Source organism: Phocoena sinus, chromosome 1 (assembly GCF_008692025.1).
Source record: "Phocoena sinus isolate mPhoSin1 chromosome 1, mPhoSin1.pri, whole genome shotgun sequence".
In the NCBI taxonomy this organism is placed as follows: domain Eukaryota; kingdom Metazoa; phylum Chordata; class Mammalia; order Artiodactyla; family Phocoenidae; genus Phocoena; species Phocoena sinus.
The window spans coordinates 100,513,643-100,540,533 of record NC_045763.1 but is presented as its reverse complement, the minus strand read 5'-3'; the positions used below and the strand labels follow the sequence as shown (position 1 = coordinate 100,540,533).

Sequence of the window (26,891 nt, the reverse complement as noted above, 5' to 3'; positions counted from 1 at the left end):
CATGCCTGGCTCTGGGCCTTGGAGGCGGGTGAGGGGAGTGGTCTGGAGCACTGGGCTAAACTTAGAAGCCTGTGGGTGGCTTCCCTGCCACCTCCCACTAGATTTCCTCCCCTGGACATGGGGGTTGGGTTCCTTTCTGGGGGTGGAGGGAGGGGTATGGCCCTGGGCTGGTGTGACAGTCCCACCCTCCCCTGTGAGGTCATCTTGGGAGTTCAGGAAGCTGGGGCCAGGCTGAAGAGACAAGGAGGCTTTTGCATAGAATAAGCTTTTTTTTTTTTTTCAGTTTTACTTCCTCCCCCTTCCCCCAATTGTTAGCAGCTTGATGTTAGCAGCAGGGGAAGGGTCGGGTGGGCGGTCCTCAGAGCTCATTCCTCCACTCGGGCTCCACTTGCAGGGGCAGGCCCCCTTCACCCTCCCGCGCCTGGCAGTCGTGACTTTTGGGTCCTACAAAGAGAGAAGGCCAGCTCTGTTAGTAACTTACATCCTCCCTCAGCACTGTCCCCCAACCAAGCCCACCCTGGCCCAGCCATACCTGAGGTAGAGGGGCTGAGTTTGCTCAGACCCTGGAGTAAGTTCTGCCCCTGCTGCAGGTCCAGTTTGGCAGGGAAGGGGCACCCGGTATACCCCCCGTTTTCTTTACAGAACTCTAGGAATCTGTGGGGTACAGGGACATCCACACACACAGCTTCACAAGGCTGCTGAGTACCAGCAGAGGCTGGAGGCCCAGCCTTGGTCCTGCACACGGGGCCTGTGCTTTGGGGCAAGTTACTTAACCTTGGCAAATGGGGATATTGTTAAGATAAACAGATTGGGGCTTCCCTGGTGGCGCAGTGGTTGAGAGTCCGCCTGCCGATGCAGGGGACACGGGTTCGTGCCTCGGTCCGAGAGGATCCCACGTGCCGTGGAGCGGCTGGGCCCGTGAGCCATGGCCGCTGAGCCTGCGCTCCGCAACGGGAGAGGCCACAGCAGTGAGAGGCCCGCATACCGCCAAAAAAAAAAAAAAAAAAAAAAAAAAGATAAACAGATTGGAGAGGCCTGCATACCGCAAAAAAAAAAAAGATAAACAGATTGGAAGATTAACTGAGCCCCAAGGGTGCTTCATAAAACTACAGCTGTCCTAGGCTGGGGGCTGTGGCCACCAGGAGGGATTGCGGGTGGGATGCTCACACTTTCCAGTCGGGGTCGTGGCCCAGCAGGAGCGGGTTGCCCACCACGATGAGCAAAGCCTTGGCACGGGTCACAGCCACGTTGAACCTCTGATAAGAAGAAGTGCTGGGGTCACAGCAGGGAAGAGCCCTCAGGAAGGAGGAGTCCCTGCCACCCCCCAGCCCCCGAACCTTGGGGTTCTTGAGGAAACCCAGGTTAAAGTCCAGATCCAGCTGCACAAAGCTCTGGCTGCTCCGCACGGTGGAGATGAGGATGACGCTGCGCTCCTGGCCTTGAAACTCTTCCACGGAGCCCACCTAGAGGGGAGGGATGGCCTTGAAACTCTTCCACGGAGCCCACCTAGAGGGGAGGGAGGCAGTGGGGGACCCAGGGACCAGCCCCGCCTCGCCTCAGTGAGACTGAGGGCAATTGTCACCGTGGAGTGAGCCAGTGTCCTGCTGGGCAGGAAAGAGGACAGGACAGTGCCATGGAAGCTGAAACCTGAAGGCCGAATCCAGTTAAAGGGATGGGGCTCTGGGGGCTCGAAAGGGTTCTAAGCAAAGAAAACAGGACTGCAAAGAACAATAACTCAGCAGTGTTTTTCAAACTTTCCTGAAGATAATCACTCAGTACTTGTTAAAAATATGTAACCTTAGGGGCTTCCCTGGTGGCGTAGTGGTTGAGAGTCCGCCTGCCGATGCAGGGGACACGGGTTCGTGCCCCGGTCCGGAAGGATCCCACATGCCGCGGAGCGGCTGGGCCCGTGAGCCATGGCCGCTGAGCCTGTGCGTCCGGAGCCTGTGCTCCACAACAGGAGAGGCCACAGCAGTGAGAGGCCCGCGTAACGCAAAAAAAAAAAAAAAAAAAAAAAAGTAACCTTAGGCCCAAACCCAGACCTCCAGAATCAGAACTTCCATGGGAGAGGCCTCTAACTCTCAAAGCCCTGGGTGTCAACCCTGGCTGCACGGGAGAGATCACCTGAGGAGCCCATAAAAAAACCTGATGCCCTGGCTCTGCCCCCAGATAGCCATGTTAATTGGTTGGGTGGAGCCCTGGCGCTGGCAGCACTAAAAGCTCTCCAGGTGATTCTTATCTGAGAAAGAACAGAGCTGCCGACTGACTCAGAGGGTGGGAGAGGTGAGTGGGGACATCATCACATGACAGGTCAGGCAGGCTGGGGAGTCTGGACTTTCTTCTTAGGGCAGAGACCTTAAACCAGCCTGATCATAAGAATCACGTGAGGTGCTTGCTAAACATGCGGGCTTCCCGGTCCCATCCCAGACCTACAAGTTGGGATCTCCAGGAGTGAGAGGCATGGGGAAAGCCCAAGTTTGTCTCAGGCAGCGAGGGTGCGGCAGGGACTTGGGCTGGCCTGCAGCAGTGGGGCAGGGACCCGAGGAGGTGTCTGGAAGTGGGGAAGAGACGGGGACAGAAGTCAGGGAGGGAATGTGAGACAGTGGCGAGGGTCACCTTCAAGTCCTTGATGTCATCCAGTCCCCGAAGCTCCTTGTCAAGTTTGGTGATGCAGTAACGAATTTTTTCCACCTGGAAGATGGGGACAGGTGCCTTTCTCTCATGCCATTACACCCGTGCAAGAGGGTGCCAGGCAGGAGGCCAGGGAGCAGGGGGGCAAAGAGGGAGATGCAGCTGACCTCTGCGCTCTTTTGAGATATGGGGCCAGCGGAGGCCTGAGCCGGACCCTCTGCCTAGTGGTCTGGCTAAGGAGGTACCATCTGGGGGGACCCAGCCCTGATGGGAACTGAGGACCTGACCTGCTTCCGGTATGGAGAGATGACGCCCACGCTTCGGGGGCTCAGACGGGCTTTGCCCTTCTTGGAGGAGGGGGCCAGGAGCTGCTTCAGGTAGGAAGTCACCGTGGCAGCCTCTTCGGGGTTGAAGAAGGATGGGCTGTTGCCTTCACGCTCATCCTTGCCCATTACGCCGTGAAAGATGATGGGAAAGTCCTGGACACGGAGCAGGGGAAACCCTCAGCTGGACCTCCCTGCCTCCCTTCCCTCCCACCCTCAAACCCTTCTAGGGAGTGGGGGATCCCAGGCCTAGGTGACAAAGGGAGGGGCTCATGGCTTCCACTCAGAGCCTCCTGCTACCCAGCACCCTCAGTAAGAGGGAGGCGGGGGTACAGGGGTAGGAGCCTGAGCCCCAGCCCCGCTCAGCCTCACCTGTCGAGGCAGACCTTCCCAGCGGCAGAAGCGCTCTCGGTCCACAACGTCCGCACAGGCCTGCAGCTCCCCTTCATAATACAGCTGGTTAGGAATGTCCAGGATGGTGGGGTGAGACCTGGGAGGCAGGAGGAAGGAAGAGCAAGACCAGGGGGCGGATTAGTTCTGCCCCGCCCTCAAGGACCTCCGCTCCACCTGCTTGGAGCTCACACACACTATCCTCCTGTCTTCCTGCCCACTGCATAGCAGACTCATTCAGCTACAGTTTTTGCTGCTGGGCACTGTTAACCACAGAAAGCAGAACCAAATGTGGCTCCTGAGAACATCCAATCCACAGATTTCACAGACCAGTCAAATTTAAATGAAAACACCAAGAAATCAGGGGCCCATTCTCAAGTTTCAATTTTGTCAAGGAAGGACAATACAAAAGCAAGAATCACCTACTATCGCCATTATTGGATGAGATAATGTGCTAAATCCAAAAATATCAGCGGTACTAACACAACAGCTAACATTTATTGAATTCCTAGTGGACTCATCTAAGGAACTAAAGATGTAGGAACTCATCTGAGCATTTTAGATATACGAACTCACTGACTAAAGGAAGCATAGCTCTTTAACTCGAATAACCATTAGGTTTATGAAAAAATACATTGTCCCTGTTTTTCTCATTTCTCCTTGGACGCCTAGAAACTTCACCTGGGACCAGCGTCAGATATATTCCGGTGTCTAGGAACCACTGACCATCCCCTGAGGTACAGATAAGCAACTGGAGGAGCAGGGACGGGACTGGGGAGAAGAACTCCCACCTTCCAGCTGATAGTCTTTTTGCATCACGCAGCCTCTGAGGACGGTGGGATGGAGCCGCCAGCTGCGCTTGCAGAGGGTGTGAAGGCAGGGGATGACACAGAGGGTGCGGGATACCTGTAGTTGCGTAGCAGCTTGGTTATGAACTGGGGGTTATAGCCATCAGGGCCCTTCTTGTACAGGGCATTGTAGGTGAGCAGCCGCTCCAGCAGTGAGTACCCCAGCCCATGCTTCTGGGTCAGTGGGCAGCGCAGCACAGGCCCCAGCTGCCGAGGGTCTCCTGCCAGCACCAGCTGCCCTCCTGGATTGTCTGCTTCCTTGACTTCCATCAGCCCTGGGAGATGGGTAGCGTGAGAAAGGTGTGTGGTGGGACCTCCCCGATGCCATGTGGGGTGACACACTCGCAGCCCCCCCGTCCCCGAGCCCCTCACCTGCTATGGCCACCAGGCTCTCCGGCTCCATGGAGTGGCCAGCCTCATCGATGAAGATGTGTGTGAAGTGATCGATGGGAAACTGGGCCGAGACCAACCTGGGAGGTGTCAGGCCAGGCAGGGGTCACATCCAGGCACGTGACTACCGAACCTGAATGCTCCCCCAAGCTGGCCCTCCCCCCAACTCCCCAGGCACCATTCTTCCCCATTTCCCCAGCCCACTACCTCTTAACACACAATTTAAGAGATGCACACACACACTTCCCACCTGCTGGCAGTGATGAGCGTGGTAATTAACACGCGATATTCCTGCAGCTTCTTCTTGGAAGGAAACACGTAATCCCCCTTCTTTGCATCCCAGTTACAGCAGGGCTGAGGGTCGTGCAGGGAGGGGAGTCAGCTTGCCTCCACCTCCATTCTCACCCTCGCTCTGGGTCTGGGCACCCCCCCTCAGGCAATTTTATTTACCTCTCTCACTTTACACACAAGGAAACTGAAGCCCAGAGAGTAGTCCTGACCCACCCAAGGTCATACAGCGAGTATCAGAATCCAGGTCTCCTAGTTTCCTGGCCCCAGCGTCTACCCAGAGCAGCACCCGCCACCCCTTGGTCCCCCGCCTTCCCCAAGTACCTTGATGTCCTCAGGCACCATGCGGATATCCCTGCTGGGAGCCAGGAGGCGGTAGATGGAGCTGGGCAGGTGGACCCGGAGGCGTTGACAGAGGAGGTCGGCCCCCGAGTTGGACGGAGCACAGGCCAGGATGTGGGCTTTGGGCAAGTGCTTCACCACCTGGGGTGGGGATGAGCACAGTGTGGGAAGCAGCTTCTGGTCTCCAGGGGGAGGGGAGAGGGAGAAACATGCCTGTGACTCAGGGTGGCGCAGTGTGGCATCTGCCTCCCATTGCTGAGGGAGGGAGTGACTCAAGGGGCAAGTTCAGATCGGCAGCCCCCTGCTAGTCCAGCAGCCCTTTAACGCTAGAAAACTGCTGCTGTAATTATACAAGGCTACGGTGATTGAGACGTGCAGTACTGCTCGACAGCCACGCTGGCCCTCGAGGCCAGTTCGGGGGCGTGCGTTCAGAGAGCCGGAAGGAACCAGAAGGAACCAGAACCTGGGGACAACTGCTTTGTCCCGGAAGTGGTTGGGGGGGGGAGTCAGAGTGTAGGCCACAGGCCTACGCTCAAGCCCCACCTGCTTGATGGCTTCCACTAAGGTGACAGTCTTGCCAGTGCCTGGAGGCCCAAAGATGATGTACGGGGCAGGGCGGGTGGTACCCATAACAATGTGCTTCATGGCCTGCAGCTGCTCCGGGTTGGATTCCAGACTCCGGTCGTACAGCCTAGCGGAGGGGCCACAAACACGATATTGTCCGCGTCCAGGAGGCCTCCCTGACCTCGTTCCCTACACCCACACTCCAAGTGGCCCCAGAGCCCTTGCCCACAGTCTCACTTGAGCTTCACATCTGAGGGCAGCAGTGGGACCCCACGAGAGGCCACAGGGAAAAGCAGGGGCCACAGCGGCCAGCGCCCCGTCAGCTCCAAGGCACGGTGCTGCACCCGCAGGGGCTGGCGGTTGAAGGTGAAGTTCACCTTGAAGGTCAGCCCATCCACAAAGCGGCTCAGGAGGCTTTGGAAGAGAGAGGGGGAAGAATTCCAATTGGGGGGGTGGGCAATAAAAGGCCAGGACTCTCTCCATGTACTCCAACTCCACTCCCTTTCCCAGACCTCCAAGCAGTCCTCCAGGAGAGGAAGATGGTGAGGCATCTCAGGGTCCCCCTGCCCTGTCTCTGGGGTCCCACTCACTCTGAGGAGAAACACCCTCCTCCCTTGGCCTCCGGGACACCTGCAGACCTTCCTGCAGCTCAGGGCTCCCCCAACACCTACCCTGTGGAAAAACTCAGCTTGACCCGGTCCAGTTCCACCTTGTGCACAAAGCCCTTGTAGGTGATGGGGTCCTCCTGGTGTGTCTCAGAGGATAAAAGGGCAAAGAGGTGGTCACCCCGCAGCACTGAGGGGCGGCTCTCGGCCACCCCGGGAACCTGTGGGGCACGAACAGCAGCAAGCTTCTAACCCGGAGATGGCCAGTGGAGGGCCCACTCCAGACCCCAACTGAGACACAAGTTCTGAGGATCTACCCTCTACCCCAGGTTCGGGGAGCTTTGCCTCCTTCCTCTTCTGCCAGACAGGGCAAGAGTCAGGGGAGATGAAGAAGGGACAAGTCTGCCCGTGGTGCTCAGAGATGCTGAGCCCAGGAATCCTGGAAACCCTCCAGGGCATGATTTCAAGACTTGGAGGCCAGCTTCCCAGCAAGTCCGGTTGCCCTCTTGGCCAGCTCTGCTCCTATTCTGCCTTTAAAATCTTGTTCAAAACTCAGTTCCTGTAGGAAACTTTCCCTGATCATCCTCACCTGCCGTCCCTTCTCACTGAGTGCCTTTCTCGGCACAAGTGTGCAGGAATCCATTCTCGTGTGCAATTCCGGGCTTAGATGTACACCGTCAACATCTGAGAGCTGGAGAGGGCTCTAAGAATTATCTAGTCCAGCTCCATGCTTTTCAGGTGAGGGAACTAAGGCCCAGAGATAGCAAAAGACTTGCCCAAGGTCATGCAGCCAGTGGTAGCAAAGTCTAGACTAAAACCCCAATCCTCCCTATTGCCTTGCTCTGACACCTCTTTTGGGGCCCAGATGCCTACTCGGCAACTTGCTGAGCCCTCTGGACAGGGAAAACTTCATCTTCCTTTTGTTCTTCCCACAGCCTGTGGGTTGGCTAACTTGAGTCCATCCTCCCTGCTACTGATCCAACCCCTGACCTCCAGCGTGAGCAGCCCGGGATTCTGGTCTACGGGGTCCCAGGTCATAGGCACCGACTCCAGGTCATAGTGCCGGATGTCATGCTCCATCTGCAGCTCCTCCAGGTGCAGCAGCAGCCGGAGCTTCACCTCGTAGTTCCTCCACTTCAGGGGTGTCTCCAGCTGGGCCCTGGCAGTGATGGGTGGGGGGGTTGGAGGGAGGGGGCGGGAACGGGATGGGTCAGGCAACCCCCATGTCCGGGAGCATCCACCCTCTCCCTCTGCAGCTCTGGGACTATGAAGACATCAGGAATCAGGGAAGACTAGAAGGGCAGAGAAGCAGATGGGGATCAGAGGCCTCCAAGAAGGGAGCCCCTGCCCCCCAAGCTCAGACCTGACTCGCATTTGCACTGTGGATCCTGGAGCCTGGAACATCCTTTCTCCAAGATCCTCCTATTACTCACACCGTCACCTCATTCAAATGTCATTCTCTGCTCAAATGTCACCTCCTCAAAGAGGCCAGGACTAGCTGCCCTCTGCAAAATAGCACAGCCCACCCCTTACCCTGCTTTAGCTCTTTAGTTAACTCTTCATAGCACTCATCACTACATGAAATAAGATGACAGATGCTCACTTGCCCCACCTGGGATGTCAGGGCCATCATGCGAGTGATTCACCTTGAATGGTGCCTGGCACATGGTGTGTGCTCAGTAAGGGGATAAATGAACTGAGCACAGGAGGCTGAGGACAGAGGCAAGAAGCCAGTGGAAAAGAAACATATAAAGCAGCACAAGGGGTGCAGGGGGGTGGTACTTACTTGATCTCAGCAATCTCCTTTGGGGCAGTGAAGATACTTGTTCCCTGAAGAAGGATGGGGAGCAGCTGCCGGAGGCGGGGGGGTGGGTAGTATGTTCCCAGGGCCATACTTAACTCCAGGTCATAGCTCTTAGCACTGCAGGAGGGAGAGAAGAAAAGCTATTACAAACACAGAGACCCTTCACCTTCAGAGTCTCCGAGAAGGCCCATCCCTGGAGGAAGCACAGGGCTCTGCTTCAACACTATTGCTGAAGGGGGTCGGCAGCCTTTGCCCTAGGAGACAGGACTCACTGTCTCATGAGGCTGCTTATGCCAAGGTTGGACCATCCCCATTTTTGGAAGGCATGATACTTGGAAGCATTAAAAAAAAATATATATATATATATATAGGGAATTTCCTAGTGGTCCAGTGGTTAGGACTCTGTGCGTCCAGTGCAGGGGGCCTGGGTTCAATCCCTGGTCAGGGAACTAGGATCCCACAAGCTGCGTGGTGTGGCAAAAAAAAAAAAAAAATATATATATATATGTATATACACACACGTATATATGCATATAGATATGTATATAAACAATACATGTTCATCAGAGAAAAAAAATCAGAAAACAGGTAATAAATAAATGAGTAAATAAACAACATTCTCACCATCCAGGGATAACCAATGTTAACCTTTTGGTATGCAGCCTTCCAGACATTTTTCTTTGTCAAATTGTATCATACACATATATTTTTACTTATGTACTTACTTACTTACTCACTTAACTTTTTGGCCCTGCTGCGCAGCACGCAGAATCTTAGTTCCCTGACCAGGGATCGAACCCATGCCCCCTGCAGTGGAAGCTTGAAGCCCTAACCACTGGACTACCAGGGAATTCCCCTACACACACTTTTTTTTTTTTTTTTTTTTTTTTTTTTTGTAGTACGCAGGCCTCTCACTGTTGTGGCCTCTCCCGTTGCGGAGCACAGGCTCCGGACACGCAGGCTCGGCGGCCATGGCTCACGGGCCCAGCCGCTCCGCGGCATGTGGGATCTTCCCGGACCGGGGCACGAACCCGTGTCCCCTGCATCGGCAGGCGGACTCCCAACCACTGCGCCACTAGGGAAGCCCCATTGCACACATATTTTTAACAGAAAGAGCACAATGGTCTTACGGTTTGCTCAGTATTTTGTGAACACCTGGACATGTCAAAAAGCTGTTTACACGTATATGATTCCATTCATATAAAATGTCCAGAAGAGGGAAATCTACACAAAGTAGATGAGTGGCTGGTTAGGGCTCGGGGGTGGGGATGGGGAGCAAAAGGGGTGATAACTAAAGGGTACGGGCTCCTTTTGGGGGTGATGAAATGTTCTAAAATGGATTGTGGTGATGGTTGCACATATCTGTGAATATACTAAAAAAAAGCACAGAATTGTACACTTTAAATAGGTGAATCGTATGGTATATGAACTGTTTCAATAAAGTTGTTAAAAAAGAGAGAGAGACAGAGAAAGAGAGAGAGAGACACATGTCCACCTTGGCTGACTGATAATCCATCATATAGTCAAAAATACTTGAAATTTTTTCACACTGTCCTCACATCTGCTTTTCTTCCTAGACAGAAAAGGTCTCTGAGGTCTGCAGGAGTTAAGAACTCACAGTTAGGAAAGGGGGCTCTGTGTTCTTCCCAAGGGCCCACACTGTGGTGTTGGGACACCCCCAGCCAGGACTGGGTTGGAGGGAGGACTTACCGGTCGGGTCTCTCTCCTTCCTCTATCCGGTTGGTCACCACAGGGTTTCTCGTGATCTGGGTGCGCTTGAAGGGAGTCGTGGGCTTCAGTTGTGCTGCCAGGGGGCTGTGGGCCACGACGGCCAAGAAGCGGGCAATGTAGAAAGTACCAGCTCCTTCTGAGCCTGGCTCCCCAGGTCCTAGCAGCTCCCAGAGCACGGTGGCTGGGAAGTAGCCCACAAAGCTGGTCTTACAGTGGACATGGAGCTCATAGCATTCACCTGGGAGAGGATGGCTGAGTGAGTCGGGGTGGGGAAGGAACCCTCCCACCAGCACCCCAACACTGACATTCCCCCCCAGAGCCCCATCCCAAGGTAGGGGACCACGAGCCAGCAACAGCACGTTCCTGAAGCATCAGACCTTCCTAGGGCAGGACTCTGTCCACCAGAGACTCTTTCCTTTCGGAACCCACTCACCAGGGCCCAGTGGGCAGGGCAGCTCCCGGTCTCCATTGCAGAAGGCAAACTGGGGGGTCCGGCAGAACGGGAAGAGGTGGGTGAGGGTGACAGGCTGGGTTCCTCCATTCCGAAGCCTCAGGGTCAGCACCTCCTTGCGGTTCAAATCCAGGCGGATAAGGAGCTGCCCATCTCGGGCTTCATGGGGCCCCTGGACCTCCACGTCCACCCCATGTTTCCCGTGAAGATACTCAGTCCTGGGGAGAGTGGGAGTCAAGAGCACGGCTGGGGCCCGAGCAGCCAAGCCTGGGGGTTGCCCTCGGAGAAAGTTACAGGCTTGGGGAGGCTGGCCAAGAGCCAGCTGTGCTCAGGAAACCCATCCCCTCCCCCAGGCCAATTAGCTCCTTTCCTGCCCTTCCTCCAGTCCTTGTAGGATGGAGCCTTACCCCAAGCGGAGGCAACCGCCTCTCTCCCCAGCCAGACACGCCCCCCACCCCGTCACACACCTGTCATAAAAGATCGTGGCCAGCAGCGACTTGTGGTGTTTGCTGATCTCCGACCCCGGCTTCATTCTCCTCTTTTCTGGGAACCACACGTCGGCCCAACGGTCGAGCCCGAAGAACCTGACCCGGGTCTTGGTGACGTAGGCCAGGTTGGCAATCTTCATTCCATACAGCATGGAGGAGAAGCCAGGGGCGGGGGTCCCAAAGCTGCCGGGAGCAGAGGAGACTGGGGAGTGAGGGACGGGGGCAGCAAGCTGGGGAGGGCATCTGAGGGCCGCTCTGTGCGGGACAGGACGGGGCTGGGAATGGCAGGAATTTTTAATGTTTTCAGGGAAGGCAATGGGACCCCCTCAAGACAAAATATGGTTGTTTTAAACAGCAGGCGGTGGACGGTGCACTTCTAAGGAGAACCGCCCAACGATGGGCTATTGAATTGGAGGACTAAGGGAAAAGAGAGAGAAAGGAAGATTTGTGGTGGGGGGCAGGGGGAATTTGGGACAGAAAAGATAAAAACACTGAAGCGGAAAGAGCTAAAGCTGAGGGTGAAGCCGAAGAAGCTGATTCAGGGGGGTGGATTCGGGGTCCAGCCCGCTGGTGAGGAGTGAGAGAGGGGCAGGGAGTACAGATGTCCAGGGTGTGTGGGCAAGGTGGCTGATCAGACAGCAGTTTCCCCCTGGAGTCATAGGGTGCAGGTGGAACCCAAGCAGGAGGGAAAGGATCCTTCTCCAGAGATCAAATAGCTTGTTTGGGCCTAGAGAAGGTGAAGACAGGGAAAACTGGTCAGAAGGACAACAACCTCGAGGTTCAGCGCCTGGAATTCAGTTTAGTCAGCTCAACAAACACTTACGGAGACCTGTTATGTGCCAGACACTGTGCTAGATGCTGGGGCTTCAAAGAGGCCTCGAGGAGCACAGACGGAACACATTCGTTCCAGCCCGCTGCCGGGAGCTCAGCGGGGTGGGGCTCAGCCCTGGCGGGCTTCCCCAAGAAACGGCGTCAGAACTGAGTCCTGAAGGCTGAATGGGTGTCATTCAGGTGCAGGGGGAGCACAGAGTGTGAGCCCAGGAGCGGGCGTCTACCGAGAACACGTGCTGAGAGGCTGTGGGGACCGCCCACTCTGCCACTAGCTGAGCCATCTCGGTTACCTCGCAGAGCCTCACTTTGCTCCTCTATAAAATGGGGATAATGGCAGACTCATCTCCCGGGGTGGCTGTGAGGATTACATGAGAGAAGGACACTGTGGTGTCCACTTAGCCCAGTGCTTGGCACATTAAGATCTCAGTAAGGTGCGCTCTGATTAGTATCACACCCCGTCTGGTTGTACTAGAGTGAAGAGTGCAAGGAAGGGATTGGCTGGAGGCAGCAGAGGCGGGCAGGGACCAGGTCTTGCATAGTTTTGCATGCCAAGCCACGAAGCCTGCACTTGACCCTGAAGGCCAGAAGCTCTCCTCCTTTACTGGCACCCAAGAGCCAGAGGACATCCCTACGTGCGACACACTTCATGGACACATTCAAGATCTGGACAGCTGACCACCCACCCTCCATGCTTTGTAGGGAATGAAAGGAAATCCTAGCTCCTAGGAACCATGGTAATGCCTATTTAACTATTAAGGCTCAATCAACATGGTCACTCACTAGCATATATAAGATCATTTATGGTTACGGACATTTCCCTGGTGGCCCCTGCCTATAACTCTGCCCCTCTCCCTCCCGCCAAGCAAGTGAGTGATACCATTCAGAAAACTTTGAATCGGCTCTGATTTGCCTTAAAGAGATAATAAATCATTTGAAAACACAATAGAAAATGCTCAGGAAATGTTAGCTACTATTATTAGTATCCTATTAGTAGCAATAGTAGTACTAATAGTAGCAGTAGTAGTAAGAGTAGCAACTTACTTTCAGCCTGCACCAGAGGCTACACTGTGGTTACAGAACCACCCCGTTGGTGGGTTTTAAGCAGGGGAGTGGCAAGATCATATTTGCATTTCAGATCACTCAGGCATCAGGATTGGAGGATGGATTTGCTGGAGGCAAGAGTGTAGGCAGGGAGACCAGTTAGAAGAAGGCCATTGCAATCGTCCAATTAAAAGATGACAAGGGCCCAAACAAGGCAGTGGTGAGGATAGAAGAGGGGACAGATCTGATATTGAGAATATAAAATTAGCAGAATTTGGCTTTGGACAGGAGAGGGAATGGAGGCTGGGAAGAGGGAAGGAGTCGAGGACAACACCCAAACCAATGGCTTGGCTTCAGGAACTATTCCTGAGATAGGAGGTAAAAACAAGAGGAGGAGGAGGTTGGAAGGGCTGACCACAACATTTGGGTGTGGACATGGTCAGTCTGAGATCCCCGTGGTCCGGAGGCAGCTAGCTCCATGAATCAGAAGCTGAGAACTCAGGCCAAAGTCAAAGCAGAGCTTAATATTAGGGAGACGTCAGGTAGTAGTTACAACCAGAGAGTGTGAGTAGTCTGAGAACACCTGAGGCCAGCATAACCCAGGGAGGAAGAGAAAACAGCAGGTACCACTAAGAGAGGGAGGAGAATCAGGTATCAGGCTCAAACGCTGCTGAGGGGTCCAGGCAAAGGGACTGAAATCAGGGCGTCATCAGAAACTTTCCCCCCGGGGCCCCCTGGTCAGTGAGTCACTAAATTCCACGGATCAGGCACACACTCAAATGCCGACAGATGCCAGACTCCACAGGTATCTTATACCTGCAGCCGTCTCAGGCACCTGTACAGTCCCATTTTTGAGTCCTTAGTGTAAGAAGGACATGTGTAGTCCTACACATGTCCTTCTTACACTAATATACTATAATCTACTACAAGAAAAATGCAGGTGCTCTCAAATGCCCTGGAGCTCTCAGCTTAGTGCTGGGGAGGAAACGGAACCCTGAGGGGACTGGACAAACCCAGGAGCACAAGTCCTGTCTAAAGCGGGGAACTGCTACTCATCTCCAGACAGACGTTGCCAGCAGGGAATGCAGGCCCAAGATGGCCATATCTGGCTTTTAAGAGAAGTCCAAAGCACAGTTTTAAGGTGAAATCTCCTATGTTTGGAAGCTTCTGCATGGACACATGGGCAGGAGGAACTCAACTTTACAAGTTTTGCAACTTCTACTATAGGTGCTACCACCTAAGTAACTTTCAAATTATACCTCACATTATTACTACTACCCAAATTCACTTGGTCTAAGGTGACAGGCATAAAAAATTTTAAAAAAATATATTTTTTTAAATCACAAACTTAGTACATACTAGTTGAGAAAAGCACCAGTTCTTTTACACATCTAGTCACCTAGATTTCTAGGGGAAAAAAAGATGAACAATAGAAAAACTGAATATTCAACTTAAAGAGCAAACTCCAATGACCCAGAAGTATGAAAAGATGCTCTAAAAGTAGAGAAATGCAAACTACAGTAAAAACGAGGTATCATTTTATTTCCATTAGACTGATAAAAAAGGAAAATAGGCACAACACGTGTTGCTATGTGGAAAAGAAAACTCACAGACACTGCTGGTAGAAAAGTGAAGTATTACAACCTTTTGGAAAACAATCTGGCAATATCTCCTAACATCTGATATACATGTATCCTTTAATTCATGAGAATGTATCCCATGGAAAAGAAAAGTACCAACATATAAGAACATACGTGCAAGGATGCTTACTGTAGAGTCATTCTCAGTGGCCAAGAATTGAAAACGAAACAAATGCCCATAAATAGGGAGATAGCTGAATAAGTTGTAAACATCCACACTACAGAATATTACACAACCATTAAAAAGAATGCAGCACACCCATTCAAATAACTAAAATTTAAAAGGCTGTCAACAACAAATGCTGACAAGGATACAAAAACACCAGAACACTTGTGCGTTGTTGGCTGGAATATAACATGGTACAATCACTTTAGAAAAAGGTCTGATAGTTTCTTGTAAAACCAAACATATAACGTAATGTTCTGATTTTTAATGAAAAGAATATATAACTATATTATGCATGGAATAAAAATTCATTAAGAAAGTAACGCGACTATAACATCTAGTGTAGACCTAGCACTGATATTTATCCAATAAGTACTTGCTGGGAGAATGGGTAAAAGAAGTACCAAATAATTCCAGACTGTTATTTTATAGATGAAATAGGTAACAACGCAAACATTGAACCTCTGGCTGCCACACAGCACTGCTGTGCAATGGCTTGGAATGTTAAGTGTCAGGTTATATATATTGTCCAAACTTGGACAGCCTAACCCCAGGCAAGGTCAAACCAGAAGACCAGTCCAGAAGACTTTGCTGCCACCACCAAAAGAGGTTAAGCAACTTGCCCAAGATTAAAAAAAAAAAAAGTAAACATCATCTATCCTACGACTCAACAATTCCACCCCTAGGTATATCTCAGGAGAAATGAAAATATATGTCCACAAAATGACTTGTACAAGAATGTGCATAGCAGTTTTATTCAAAATAGCCCCAAACTGAAAACACTGTCCTTCAAACTATGATTTATACACACACACACACACACAATTTTTGGCTGCACCGTGCAGCATGTTGGATCTTAGTTCCCCGACCAGGAATCAAACCCGGGCCCCCTGCATTGAAAGCATGGAGTCTTAACCACTGGAACGCCAGGGAAGTCCCTATGATTTATATTCGGTGGTAAAAAGCAATTACTGATACAACAACATGGGAGAATCTCAAACACATTATGCTGAGTGAAAGATGCCTTACACAAAAGAGTACATACTACATACTATCTGATTCCATTACATAAAGTTCTAGAACAGGTACTATCTCAGAAAAAAAAAAAAAAAGATCAGAGCAGTGGTTGCCTCTGGGTGGGTAAGGGTGAGGACTAAATAGGAGAGGAGATGAGGGAACTTTCTGGGGTGACGTCATATATCTTGATAGGGGGTTGCACACAGGTATATGGATTTATTAAAACTCACAACAATACATTTGAAATTTGTCTATTTCACTGTCAGTAAATTTTACTTAAAAAAAAATCGTAAACATGGGAATTCTCTGGTGGTCCAGTCGTTAGGATTCCATGCTTTCACTGCCAAGGGCGTGGGTTCAATCCCTGGTTGGGGAACTAAGATTCCAAAAGCTGTGAGGTGCAGCCAAAAAAAAAAAGGAAAAAAAAATGTATATCATAAACAAATTTTGAACTGTTATAGTTAATAATGATCATGGTGACGTGTTTAGGGGTGAATTGTACTGATGTCTGTAACTTACTTTGAAATGCATCAAAAAATTAATATAGCTAGATGGGGAATTCCTTGGTGGTTCAGTGGTTAAGGCTCCCACTTCCACTGCAGGGGCACGGGTTCATCCCTGGTCAAGGAACTAAGATCCCCGTATGCCGGGGATATATCTACCTATCTATCTATCTGGATGGATAGATCGATGGGCAGGCATGTGTCAAATGCAAATTAAGAAGTCCAGGTGAGGTGAAACTGAGCAGGATCCTGTGGCACAAAAGTCTTTCTGTGCCCCTTGTTTCTTGTTTGTAGAAATAAGTTTCATTCAGCCTCCTTTACCTTCCCAGAGTTCCAAAAGGCAGATTCAAACAGTTGCTAATCAGGGAAGGAGGGAATGCAGAAACAAGGGGGTTGAAGTCAAGAAACAATAGTGCAGCCTTGGGGCAGGGTCCTGGCTCCACCTCAAGGAATATACATAACAATACCTTGGAGTTCTGTAGGAACTTAGGCCACCACCCAGGTGGATGACCGTAACTTCACGCTGAGCACAAGATTCCTGGAGCACTGCCCTGTTACCTCACCACCAACCAAACAGAAGAAAGTCACACACCGAGAAGCTCTCATCCCAGATTTTGCCTATTAAAACTTCTCCCTGAAAACATCGGGGAGCTGCACAAGCCACCTGTTTTCCTTGCTTGGCCCTGTAGTAAACCTTTCCCTGCTCCAGACTCTGACGGTTCGGTTTGTTTGGCCTCACTGTGAGTGGGGCACACCAACTTGTGTTCAGTAACAAGGGTATATGATTGTTCACTGTCAAATTATTTCAACTTTTCTTTATGTTTGAAATTTCTCACAAAAAATGTTGGCCAAAAAAACCCAACAATACATTAGAAGAATATACCAGACAATTAGGAGTCATTTCCACGATGTATTGATGAATAAGAAAATCAGGATATGGAAAATGTGTTTAACATGATTTTTTAAAAATAAAACAATAACAAACAAACAAACCCTGATTGATACGAGTTACCTGAGTGTGGAGCAGAATGTGGAAATGGGGGTGGGATGCTTATATGAGAGGGGTCCACGACAAAAAGGATTACATCATCATGATCCCATGTCGGTAAACTTACATAGGTGTGATGTAACTAGAGTCGGGCCTGCCTTATCCAGGGGTTCTGTATCTGAGGATTTAACCAAGCACAGACCAAAAATATTCGGAAAAAGAAGTTTCCAGAAAGTTGGAAAAAGCAAAAATTGAATTTGTTGGGCTTCCCTGGTGGCGCAGTGGTTGAGAGTCCGCCTGCCGATGCAGGGGACACGGGTTCATGACCCGGTCCGGGAAGATCCCACGTGCCACGGAGCGGCTGGGCCCGTGAGCCATGGCCGCTGAGCCTGCGCTTCCGGAGCCTGTGCTCCGCGGCGGGAGAGGCCACAATAGTGAGAGGCTCGCGTACCCGGGAAAAAAAAAAAAAAATTGAATTTGTTGTGCACCAGAAACTAATTACATAGCAGTTACATTGTATTTACAGCTATTTACCTAACATTTACATTGTATTCGGTATTATAAGCAATCTAGAGGTGATTAAAGTAACCCGGAAGAATATGCTGCAGAGGTTATATGCAAATACCAGACTATTTTATGTCAGAGACTATATAGCACCCTCAAATTTTGGAATCGGCAGGGCGGGGGGGGGAGGTGCGTGCGTGCGTGCGTGCGTGCGTGTGTGTGTGTGTGTGTGGAGGGGGCGTGGTTCTGGAACCAATCCCTTTTGAATATCAAGGGATGACAGTATGCATGCATAAAGAGATGTCAAAGAGTGGTTACCAAAAGTATTAAAAAAATATTTAAACAGGACGAATACCTAGCATAAAACATTAAGGGCTCCCACTCCCTCACTCCCAACTACCTGCTTAACTGTTCGATATATGTATTTTCCAGACCCTTTTCTATGAATTAAAAAAAATACATTTTTAATTACACATATTTTTTGTGTGCTACCCATACTATTCTACAACAGACTTCTTTCACCACCATGGACAGCCTTCCATAACAACATTTTACCAAGCCACCTCTTTTGAACGGCTGCAAAGGATAGCACAGTATGAATGCATTGTGGTGTGCTTAACTATTTGTTCAGTGATAGGCTGCCTACAATTTTTGGCTATTTCAAACGTTACAATAACCATCCTTCTGGGTCAAAGAGAATAATGAACCTTTACTTTGATAAGTTTTGCCAAACTGTCCTCCAAAACAAGTTGTACAAACTTACATTCTCACTAATAAGAATTTGAGAGAACCCTTTCCCAGACCCTAACATCAGAAATCTTCAATCCTTTAAATTTTTGACAATCTGATAAGGAAAAGAATGGTATCTTGCTTAAATCTGCATTTCCCTGATCATTAATATAATCAAGTATCTTTCCTTCTATTTATTAGTCATTTATATTTCTTCTGTGAACTGCTTGATGATCTTATCATTTTGCCAAGCCCTATGAACTGTTCCTCCTGCTTCTGACTTCACAGCTCCTCTCCTGGTCCATCCCCTAAGAGTCTGCAGGAGTTTTCAACAAACACAAACCAGATAACGTCTCCCGACTAAGTCTAACCCTTTAATATGGCCCATTTGGATGCACCACAATTAACAATGACACATCAACACAATAACATCATCAACAATAGAAAACATTTATTGAACACTTACTTTGTGCTGTTCTAAGTAGCTACTTGCGTTAGCTCATTTACTCCTCACAACAACCCTTTGAGGTAGCAACTATTATCCCATTTTACAGAAGAAACCGAAGAAGAGGTCCACCCCACATCCATTCTAGATGGCACCTCAGCCATTCCCAGCTATTGTACTGCTGCAACTCCTTCCAGACTTTTCTGCCACCGTTGGACATCCTTGGTCTGTAAAGCCCTGCCCCCCGTTGTTTGTTGGGTGAAAAATGACTAATCGTTTAGACCCAGTTCAGGAAAGCCTACTAGCCCGAGGAATGGTATTTCAGAATATCAGATTGTTACCGGTAGAACGGCCATTCCTCAGTTCTTGTCCTCTTGAGGGAAAGAATTCAATCGAGAGACAGAGAAGTTTCAAGCAGCAGCAGTTTTTAGGTGAAGCAAAAGAACCCTCAAGAAGGGAGGAGAGCGGGCTGTCTGGGAGCCAGAAGCAGCCCTGCAGTGAGCATAGGGTTGGTTTTTAGAGTGGTGAAAAGTCCCTCCCTGTGTCCTGCGTCATTTGATTGACAAGTTGATTGACAGCTTTAGCTTATGTAACTTTTCTCCTTATGCATAAACTGCCACGCCCCACCCACAGGGGGGTGGAGGTGGGGCAAAAATCGCAAAGCTGATTTATTATAAATACAGCATAACGAACCCTGGGTTACTCTGAGTCATTGCTTAGGTCTTGGTGCGCCTGCGATAATCGGTGATGGCAGTTTGCAAAGTCCATTGGGTTTTTGATACCTTGCTTGGTCATGAAACTCGCTGGAAACTTAGCGGTCCTTAACCAAAAAAGGGAGGATCTCTGGGTGTGTTCTCGTCACCAGTGTCCAGGTGGGGGAGGGAAAGATGACCCTGTCCAGGATGGGGCAGGACCACTCATGTCTGACTAGCTACCTAACAAGATTTGGAAGCGATCTTAAGGGGACATATAGTTCTGGGATTTACAAACTGTGGGTTGCAACTCTCATTTGTGGGCCAAGACCAGGACTTGCAAAACTGGAGTAAAATAGAGTAAAAAATATCAGAGGGCAGCGAGTGAAGCTAAGTACTGTTTCAAGGACACTAACTGTTGTGTGAAAGCTGTGTATACCAGACCCCAAAGTAAAATGTATTTTTTACTGTGGACAGAGGTCCAGAATGATCTTTCTAAAAACCCTGATTCTGTCGGTCTCCTACTTTGAAAATTTTTGTGCTTTCCTGTTTCTGTTAAGATTAAAAACAAAACAAAACAAAGAAAAACCCACAACGCCTCCCCACGGCCCACAAGGTCCTGCCCAGTTCAGCCCCTGCCTTGTCCCCTGTTCTTGAGAGTTCACCCGCAGCCTTTTAAGGTGCTACTCTCTCAGTCTGGACTGCCCTCCCCTTGCTTTACATCTGTTAACTCCATTTATCATTCGAGATTCTGCTCAAACATCACTTTCTCCCAGAAACCTCTGGTTCCTAGACTAGGTCAGGTCTCCACGTTATATGCTCTCAAGCATCCTAGACTTTTTCTCACAAGCACTTATCACAACAGAAATTAAAAAGTATTTGGTTTTAATTGCCTCTATCTTCCTTAGTTAGGTCCCTTCTGTGTATCTACAGCAATTCACACAGTTTTGCTTTGCTCATAGGAGGCATTCAGCCAATATTTGTTGAATAAAAGAACGTGTCTCTTGCCCAAGGCAAGAATCATCTCTAAGAAACTTTTCACGATGCCAGTACTTATTCCATAACGGACTCCTAACCAGCAGTGTTAATGATAGCTACCACTTCCAAAGCCCATGCACTCTGTTACCCAGGGGAAATGCTTTACCTGTGATATTTTGGCTTCACACAACCCTGAGAAAGGCAGTATTTTAAACACTTAACAGTTAGGGAAATTTGGTCAAAATCAAATGCAACTAGTAAGTGGCAGAGTCAGGATTTGAACTCCAGCTATCAAAACACGATACTAGCTCCTGTAGTACTGAATGACATGTTTGTCTACACATCTGTCACTCCCTACTAGACTACACTCTAGAGGCAGGAACCAAGGCCCAAGCAAACAGTAGAGTCCCCATTAAATATATTTGCTAAATGAATAAAGACAGATGGGAAAAGTTAAGAGTTGGGAGCAGGGCACTTCATAACATCATAAAATAACCTAGTTGGAAGGGACCTATCCCTCCCAGGGGAGGAAGCGCTCCAGAATTCCTGATACCAGGTGACTTGCTATACGTCCCCTACAGCCTTTTCTCGTATAGATCAGCTCTACCTACTAACTCAATTAGATTCTGGAAGCTTCTGTTGAGCATCTACCACATACAAGGCTCTATGCTGGGGACTGAGGGAAGGCGCCAACATGACGAAAGGCCTGTTCCTGCCTTCAGAGGCTCTACAGTCTGGTGGGGAGACAGTCACATACTAGCTCTAACACAATGCAGGGTGTCATCTGGCTATAACCAAGAGTGAAGTATAAGCTATGAGAGCCCAGAGGAAGAAGCAATGAATTCCCATTGGGTGGATGAGGGTTGACGTCATAGCATAAGAAAGTTCGCTCTAATCAGAACAGAAATCTCTTCCACCCGGTGGAGGGTGAGACGGCCTTTTTTATTGGCCACGTCACTCGGTTTGTTCAGTTTGCGGGGATCTCAGTTCCCCGACCAGGGACTAAACCAAGACCGGGCGGTGAAAGCCCAGAATCCTAACCACTAGGCCACCAGGAAACTCCCCCAGGGGGCCATGTTGAGTGAACCCAGTTCTGCCTTCTGGAGTGACACCAAAGTATAATCCTTTCCCCCAGGACAGTCTTTAAAATATTCAGGGATAACTACCTTGTCCTCTCCAATTTTTCTCAAGGCAAACGTTTCTCCCTTTCTTTGACTGGGTTTCACAAAAGAATGAATCAACATGTTAGTCTTTCCTCCTCCTCCAAGTACTAAGATATCTAGCCTTCAAGGCCAAGGCCGAGGTCAATGCCACCTTCTCCATCGAATTCCCTAATAATTTCATGGGAGTGGTATCTTACTTGCCTAAAAACAAGTACATACTAAAAAATGACTTTTGAAATCCTTTAAATTCACCCATAATGTACAGTAAATGTGGTTTTCTATATGCCTGTTTGCGGTTATCTGACATAGCCTGTTTTCCCCCAGTATTGGAAGATATTGTGTAACTTTGATTTAGAGATGACAAAGACTCTCTCCTTGACTAAACTTTAGTCAGGCCCCTCTGAACCCTCTTCTGCACTAGGCCTCAACTTTGCCCCGCTCCCAGCCCCTTACTGTCTCCTCTTAGTGATTTTCCATCCATGACCCCCTCACTCTGCTCTTGGTTATAAATTCCCAACTGTCTTTGCTGTATTGAGAGTTGAGCTAGATCTCTCTCCCCATTGCAATACCCCTACTGCAACAGAATCAATTAGTCTTCCTCACCATTTAAACAAGTATCAGAATAATAATCTCTTTAACAGAGCCAAAAGAAGTCATAGACTTTTGTTCAGAGACACGTTGTACTTATTTTTTTGGACATAGGTGAATTCATGGATGTGAAGTGTTGATGATGTGACTCCATGGTAATTGTTCTTTCTTTACTTTCCTCCAGAATTTTTCTTATTATCTCTATTATAATCGTCATGCTATTTTACCATTTATTATAGTAGACTGTATGCGTATCATAGCCTCTTCTGCTCCCCTGGGATTGTGTACTTTTCTTTATATTCCCCACAGTGCCCAGCACAGTGTGAGGACAAAAAACAGATCATCATCTTTGCTCCTTCTTCAGATGTTGCTCAAGCTTGTTAATGTCCCTCTTAAAACGTGACACTCATTACTGAAAACGATATTCCAGAAATGATCTGGTCAATCTGGAGAATCACTTACCTCCTGCCCATCACACCAAACCACACTTCTATTAACACAGTCTAACACTTCTTTGGCTCTTTTAACAGCCATATCCGCTTTTGGTGTGAGAAAACCCATGGTCTTTTTCAAGAGGACTGTTAGTAAGCCTAAATTCCCATCACCCAGTATTTATTTCTGTAAGTCTTTACATTTATCCCTTTAAAATTGTTCCTTGGTCTTCGGCCCAAGACTGCAGCCTGTTGATAGAGGAATTTTGAAGCACAATTCTGTGGTTTGAGAAAGAGAAGTCGCTTTGATTTTCACTTGGATGGGAACAGGCAAGGGGGACCAAACAGCCTTTAGCCACAGGATGAGAAGGGGCCTCCAGGAGACTGGCCCCAGCCCGGGTCTCCATGGAGAAGCCACAGGTGCTAATGGAGGTTTGGTACGTATGCAGTTTGTGCCCTTTTCTTCTTCCCCGAGCTCCCTGAGACTCTCCCTGCTACACGGCGTCTCTTCAGCTCTCTGGGATAGTGAACCACCGAGGAAGCAGCCCCTCGACGAGGGGGCGGGGGTCCCCGTAAAGCTTGCGCTAGCGGGGATAGCCACCAGCAGGCAACTCGCTCCCCGCGCTTCCGCAAAGCATGGGCCCTCTCCCGAGCTCCCCTCCCCCACGCCGAGAGATGCCCCCCCGCCAACCCGCTCCCGCGGGCGGCGCGTGGGCGCAGCACCCGGCTCCCAGGACTGGTCCCGCGCCGCCGGGGGAGCGGGATGACGGTGAGACTCTCCACAGGGACTCGACGCAGGGGCCCGGCCCGGGCAGAGCGGGCGGGCTGCGGGCGGCGCTGGCGGCGCGGGCGGGGCGTGGGCACTGAGCGGGAGGGGGTACTGCGCGGCCCCGGGACCGGCCGGAGCCACTGGGGGAGCTGCGTCCCTCCGCGCCCCGGGGCGGGAAGGGTGGCCCCGCCGCCGGGGTCGTGGCGGCAAGCTGGGCCCGCGATTTGGGACCGGGGAGTGGGCCGGCCCGTACCTGGTCTTGAAGTCCTGGTTATAAATGGTCCGCAACCGCTCGCGATCTGTCTCCCTGTCCAGTCCCCGATCGACCAGGAAATTCTCGAATCTCTGGCCCGTCTCCCGAAGCTGCCGGCAGCTGAACTTACTGGGCATCGCGGCGGCGACTGCGGCCCAGGCAGGAGGGTTCGTAGAAATGAAACTGAAAGTCGCCGCCGCGGCGGGAAGTTGGCGGCCCTAGGATGAGGGTGCAGCAGGGGAGAAACCCCCTAACTCTGACCCCTGATCCTGCAGGCTCCCTTCTCCCCCCACCAGGCTTCCCTCCTCCGTTTTTTTCCTACCTGAGCCTTCCCTTCGGTCTCTTCGTCCTATCCCCTCCCCCTCTTCCCATTAACTCTTTCCTAAGGAGTCTGACCCCTCCCTCAGGGCCCTCCCCTTACCCCAAGCTCCCTCCCCTGGCTTCCAGCCAGAATCCGAACGTGGCTATCGCCTGGGGTCCCCTGAGCCGTCCGGGAGGACTTCCTAGCCTCAGCTTGGGCTACTCCCACCTCCCAGGCCCACCTCCCAGGACTTCGGGACTTATTGAAAAGCAGGGGAGCAAAGGGCAGGGACTGGGACCTGGGTCGGCTGCAGCTGGACTGGGGCGGCTCGTCCAACACCTCCCCCAGACAGCCTGGGACACAGGCAAGTACGGAAGCGAGCGGTACGCCTCCCTCCCTCCCCCATTTTCCCTTCTCGGGGTTTCAGACGCTTGGAGGAAGGCGTAAGAGCCAAGAAGTTTGGGGGGAAAGAACCAAGTGTCTATGATAAAGGTGAGTACGCGTGGGAGGGAGGGACAAGGGGCTCCGCTGGGACGAAGAGTAATTACTTTTCTCTGTCACGTAGGCTTCGTTATGTGGAGAGGCTTAAGCCACATATTTGGGCACTTAATTGCACTCCAGTCTGTATTACTCTTTAATTGTTACTAGTATTTAGCTAAGGGTTGCCCTAGTCGTCAAAATATTAGCTTCTTGAGAGCAAGAGACTGTTATGTTAGGCAATAAATGCTTAATAGCTACAGCATCAGTACCAGGAAGAGAAGTAAAAAGAAGTTTCAGAAGACGGACTGTTAAGACAAACTAAAGGGGGTAGGGCTACAAGAACAAACCTAAAACAAGCCTCAGCATCTATTTATCTTCTGAATAACAAAAACACATACACTAGGATGGAGCAAAGATAATAAAAGTTACAGTAAAAAAATCTTTAAACAAAAATACCAGAGTTCCAAATATATCCAAGGTGGTGCTGTTCTCCGAAGTAATTCCCTGTAGGAAGCCACACGCTCTGTCTAACCTAGTGTGAAGAATGCCCAGAACCCAGATCATGCTCCAGGTGGGCTACCCCTGTACCTTTTCCCAGGCCAACAACCAACTGAAGCCAAGAAAAACAGGCTTTAGCAACAGGAAATTCAGTGTCAGTGGGAACCAAAGCTACAGGGAGGGGGGAAAACAGAACAGGGGAAAATCTTGTCTTAGAAATTGCTTATTCAAAGTAGGCGGAAATACTAGGAATGTAGCCAAAGACTTTATCTTTTTTCTCCCCCAATTATCTGGTGAGGCCTGAGTATTAAAGAGAGTGAACTCCTCAGAACTGCATTGTTACTTACCATTTCAAAAACCTATCAATCACCCACCATACCCAAACTGAATGTCTGGCTCCATTCTTTTTTTTTTTTTTAACATCTTTATTGGAGTATAATTGCTTTACAATGTTGTGTTAGTTTCTGCTGTATAACACAGTGAATCAGCTGTATGTATACATATATCCCCATATCCTGGCTCCATTCTGATCCACAAATCTAAGCCCCCATTATTCCTGAGTACATAACCTCCCCCTTCTCTAATTATGCCTGTCTCCTGGATGTTCACAAAACATACACAAATAGCTGTAGTATAGTAAAAACATGGGTGAAAATGTGATGTTATGTGGCTTGTTACAAGGGAACCTCTCTAAACCAGTTTCGTCTGGAAAAATCCACTTCCCTTGGAGTTGTAATCGTTATTTTCACATGTGACTGTCTAGACGGCTAGAATGGTCTTCCTTCCCACCTTTCACAAACCAGCTCAAGTCTCACTTTCCTGAAGCCTTCCCCAAATCCATCTGTACTTATAAGTATCTGACTTTAAAGTAGTAAGGTTGATTTTAGTTTGGGACTAAATAAGCACTGAAGGCAATCTGAAAGTTAACTCTGGCCAATGACATTACTGGAACAAACCTAGAGCCTCCGAAGATAACCATACTTTGGAGAAGAATGTTAAAAGCCCTGTTTTTTTCAAAATTCACGTTACTCTATAGTTACTTGGATTCTACAATTCAGCATTTGAATTGTCTCTAACTTTATGTATTCCACTAAGACTACTCTAAGGCAACTAGAAACAGCCCTTAAACTGAGATGCTGAAATTGGTCAGTCTACCACAGACCAAAGGAATGGCTGTGGCAGGTACAGCTGAGCCTCATTATTTGCAGATTTTGTATTTGCAAATTCACCTACTCACTAAAATTAGGAATCCCCCAATCAATATTTGCGGCACTTTTGTAGTCGTCTGTGGATGTGAAGAGTGGCAAAAAAAATTTGAGCTGCCCAATGTGTATGTTCCCAGCTGAAGTGGAACAAGGCCATGTCCTGCTTTCTTGTTTCAGGCTCATATAATAAAAATCCTTTTCGTGGTCTATTTTGTGGTCACGTTTTTTGTTTTTGTTGATTTCACTACTTAAAATGGTCCCCAAGCCTACGTAGTGCTGAAATGCTGCCTAGTATTCCTAAGGCTGTGATGTCCCTTAGAGAGAAAATTCCCATGTTAAGTTCCTGTGATAGCATTAGCTGTCAGCGTGAGTTCACTGTTAATGAATAAAAATGAATATTAAATAAGGTGATTTAAATAAAAACATATAAACCAAGATTACATATTGATCGGTTGACAAAAATGTTGTGACCAGATGCTTGCAGGAACCTAACTCTGTATCTCCTCTAGGAGCAATGTTTCAATATGACTAATTCAGTGTTTGCTGGCAACTTTACAGAACATAACCACAGTAAATGAGTCAACATACGTAAGAATACTTTGTGATACGTTTGGTTTCTGCCCTCAGAGGGCTTAGATCTGTACCGTTTCTTTTGTTTTGCTTTTGGCTGCACTGCACGGCTTGCGGAATCTTAGTTCCTGGAACAGGGTGCCCCCTGCAGTGGAAGCATGCAGTCCTAACAGCTGGACCACCAGGGAATTCCCTACTCTGTTTTATACTCTGTTCAAGTGAGAATTTTAGTTAGCTCAGCTTA

General features: G+C 49.6%; 1 protein-coding gene across 4 annotated transcripts; it reads right to left on the bottom strand.

Moving 5' to 3' along the window:
- Nucleotides 1-249: 249 nt before the first annotated feature.
- Nucleotides 250-24,953, bottom strand: MOV10 (Mov10 RISC complex RNA helicase). 4 transcript variants are annotated; one of them, XM_032634775.1, is made up of 21 exons: nucleotides 24,831-24,953; nucleotides 23,594-23,811; nucleotides 10,835-11,038; nucleotides 10,350-10,585; nucleotides 9,896-10,154; nucleotides 8,168-8,302; nucleotides 7,372-7,540; nucleotides 6,448-6,602; nucleotides 6,014-6,190; nucleotides 5,756-5,903; nucleotides 5,195-5,353; nucleotides 4,833-4,936; nucleotides 4,565-4,662; nucleotides 4,251-4,467; nucleotides 3,327-3,444; nucleotides 2,919-3,110; nucleotides 2,617-2,691; nucleotides 1,338-1,463; nucleotides 1,168-1,256; nucleotides 533-654; nucleotides 250-444 (listed from the first exon to the last, which is right to left on the bottom strand). In XM_032634775.1, exons 1-21 carry the CDS (start codon nucleotides 24,936-24,938, stop codon nucleotides 359-361), a joined length of 3,195 nt encoding a protein of 1,064 aa, XP_032490666.1. In that variant the 5' UTR covers nucleotides 24,939-24,953; the 3' UTR covers nucleotides 250-358. The 4 variants fall into 4 exon arrangements, 3 of the variants coding, with proteins under 3 accessions (XP_032490666.1, XP_032490684.1, XP_032490676.1); XM_032634793.1 differs by lacking the exon at nucleotides 24,831-24,953 and adding an exon at nucleotides 23,916-23,965 and having other exon boundaries at nucleotides 23,594-23,741; XM_032634785.1 differs by lacking the exon at nucleotides 24,831-24,953 and adding an exon at nucleotides 23,916-23,945.
- Nucleotides 24,954-26,891: the final 1,938 nt, after the last annotated feature.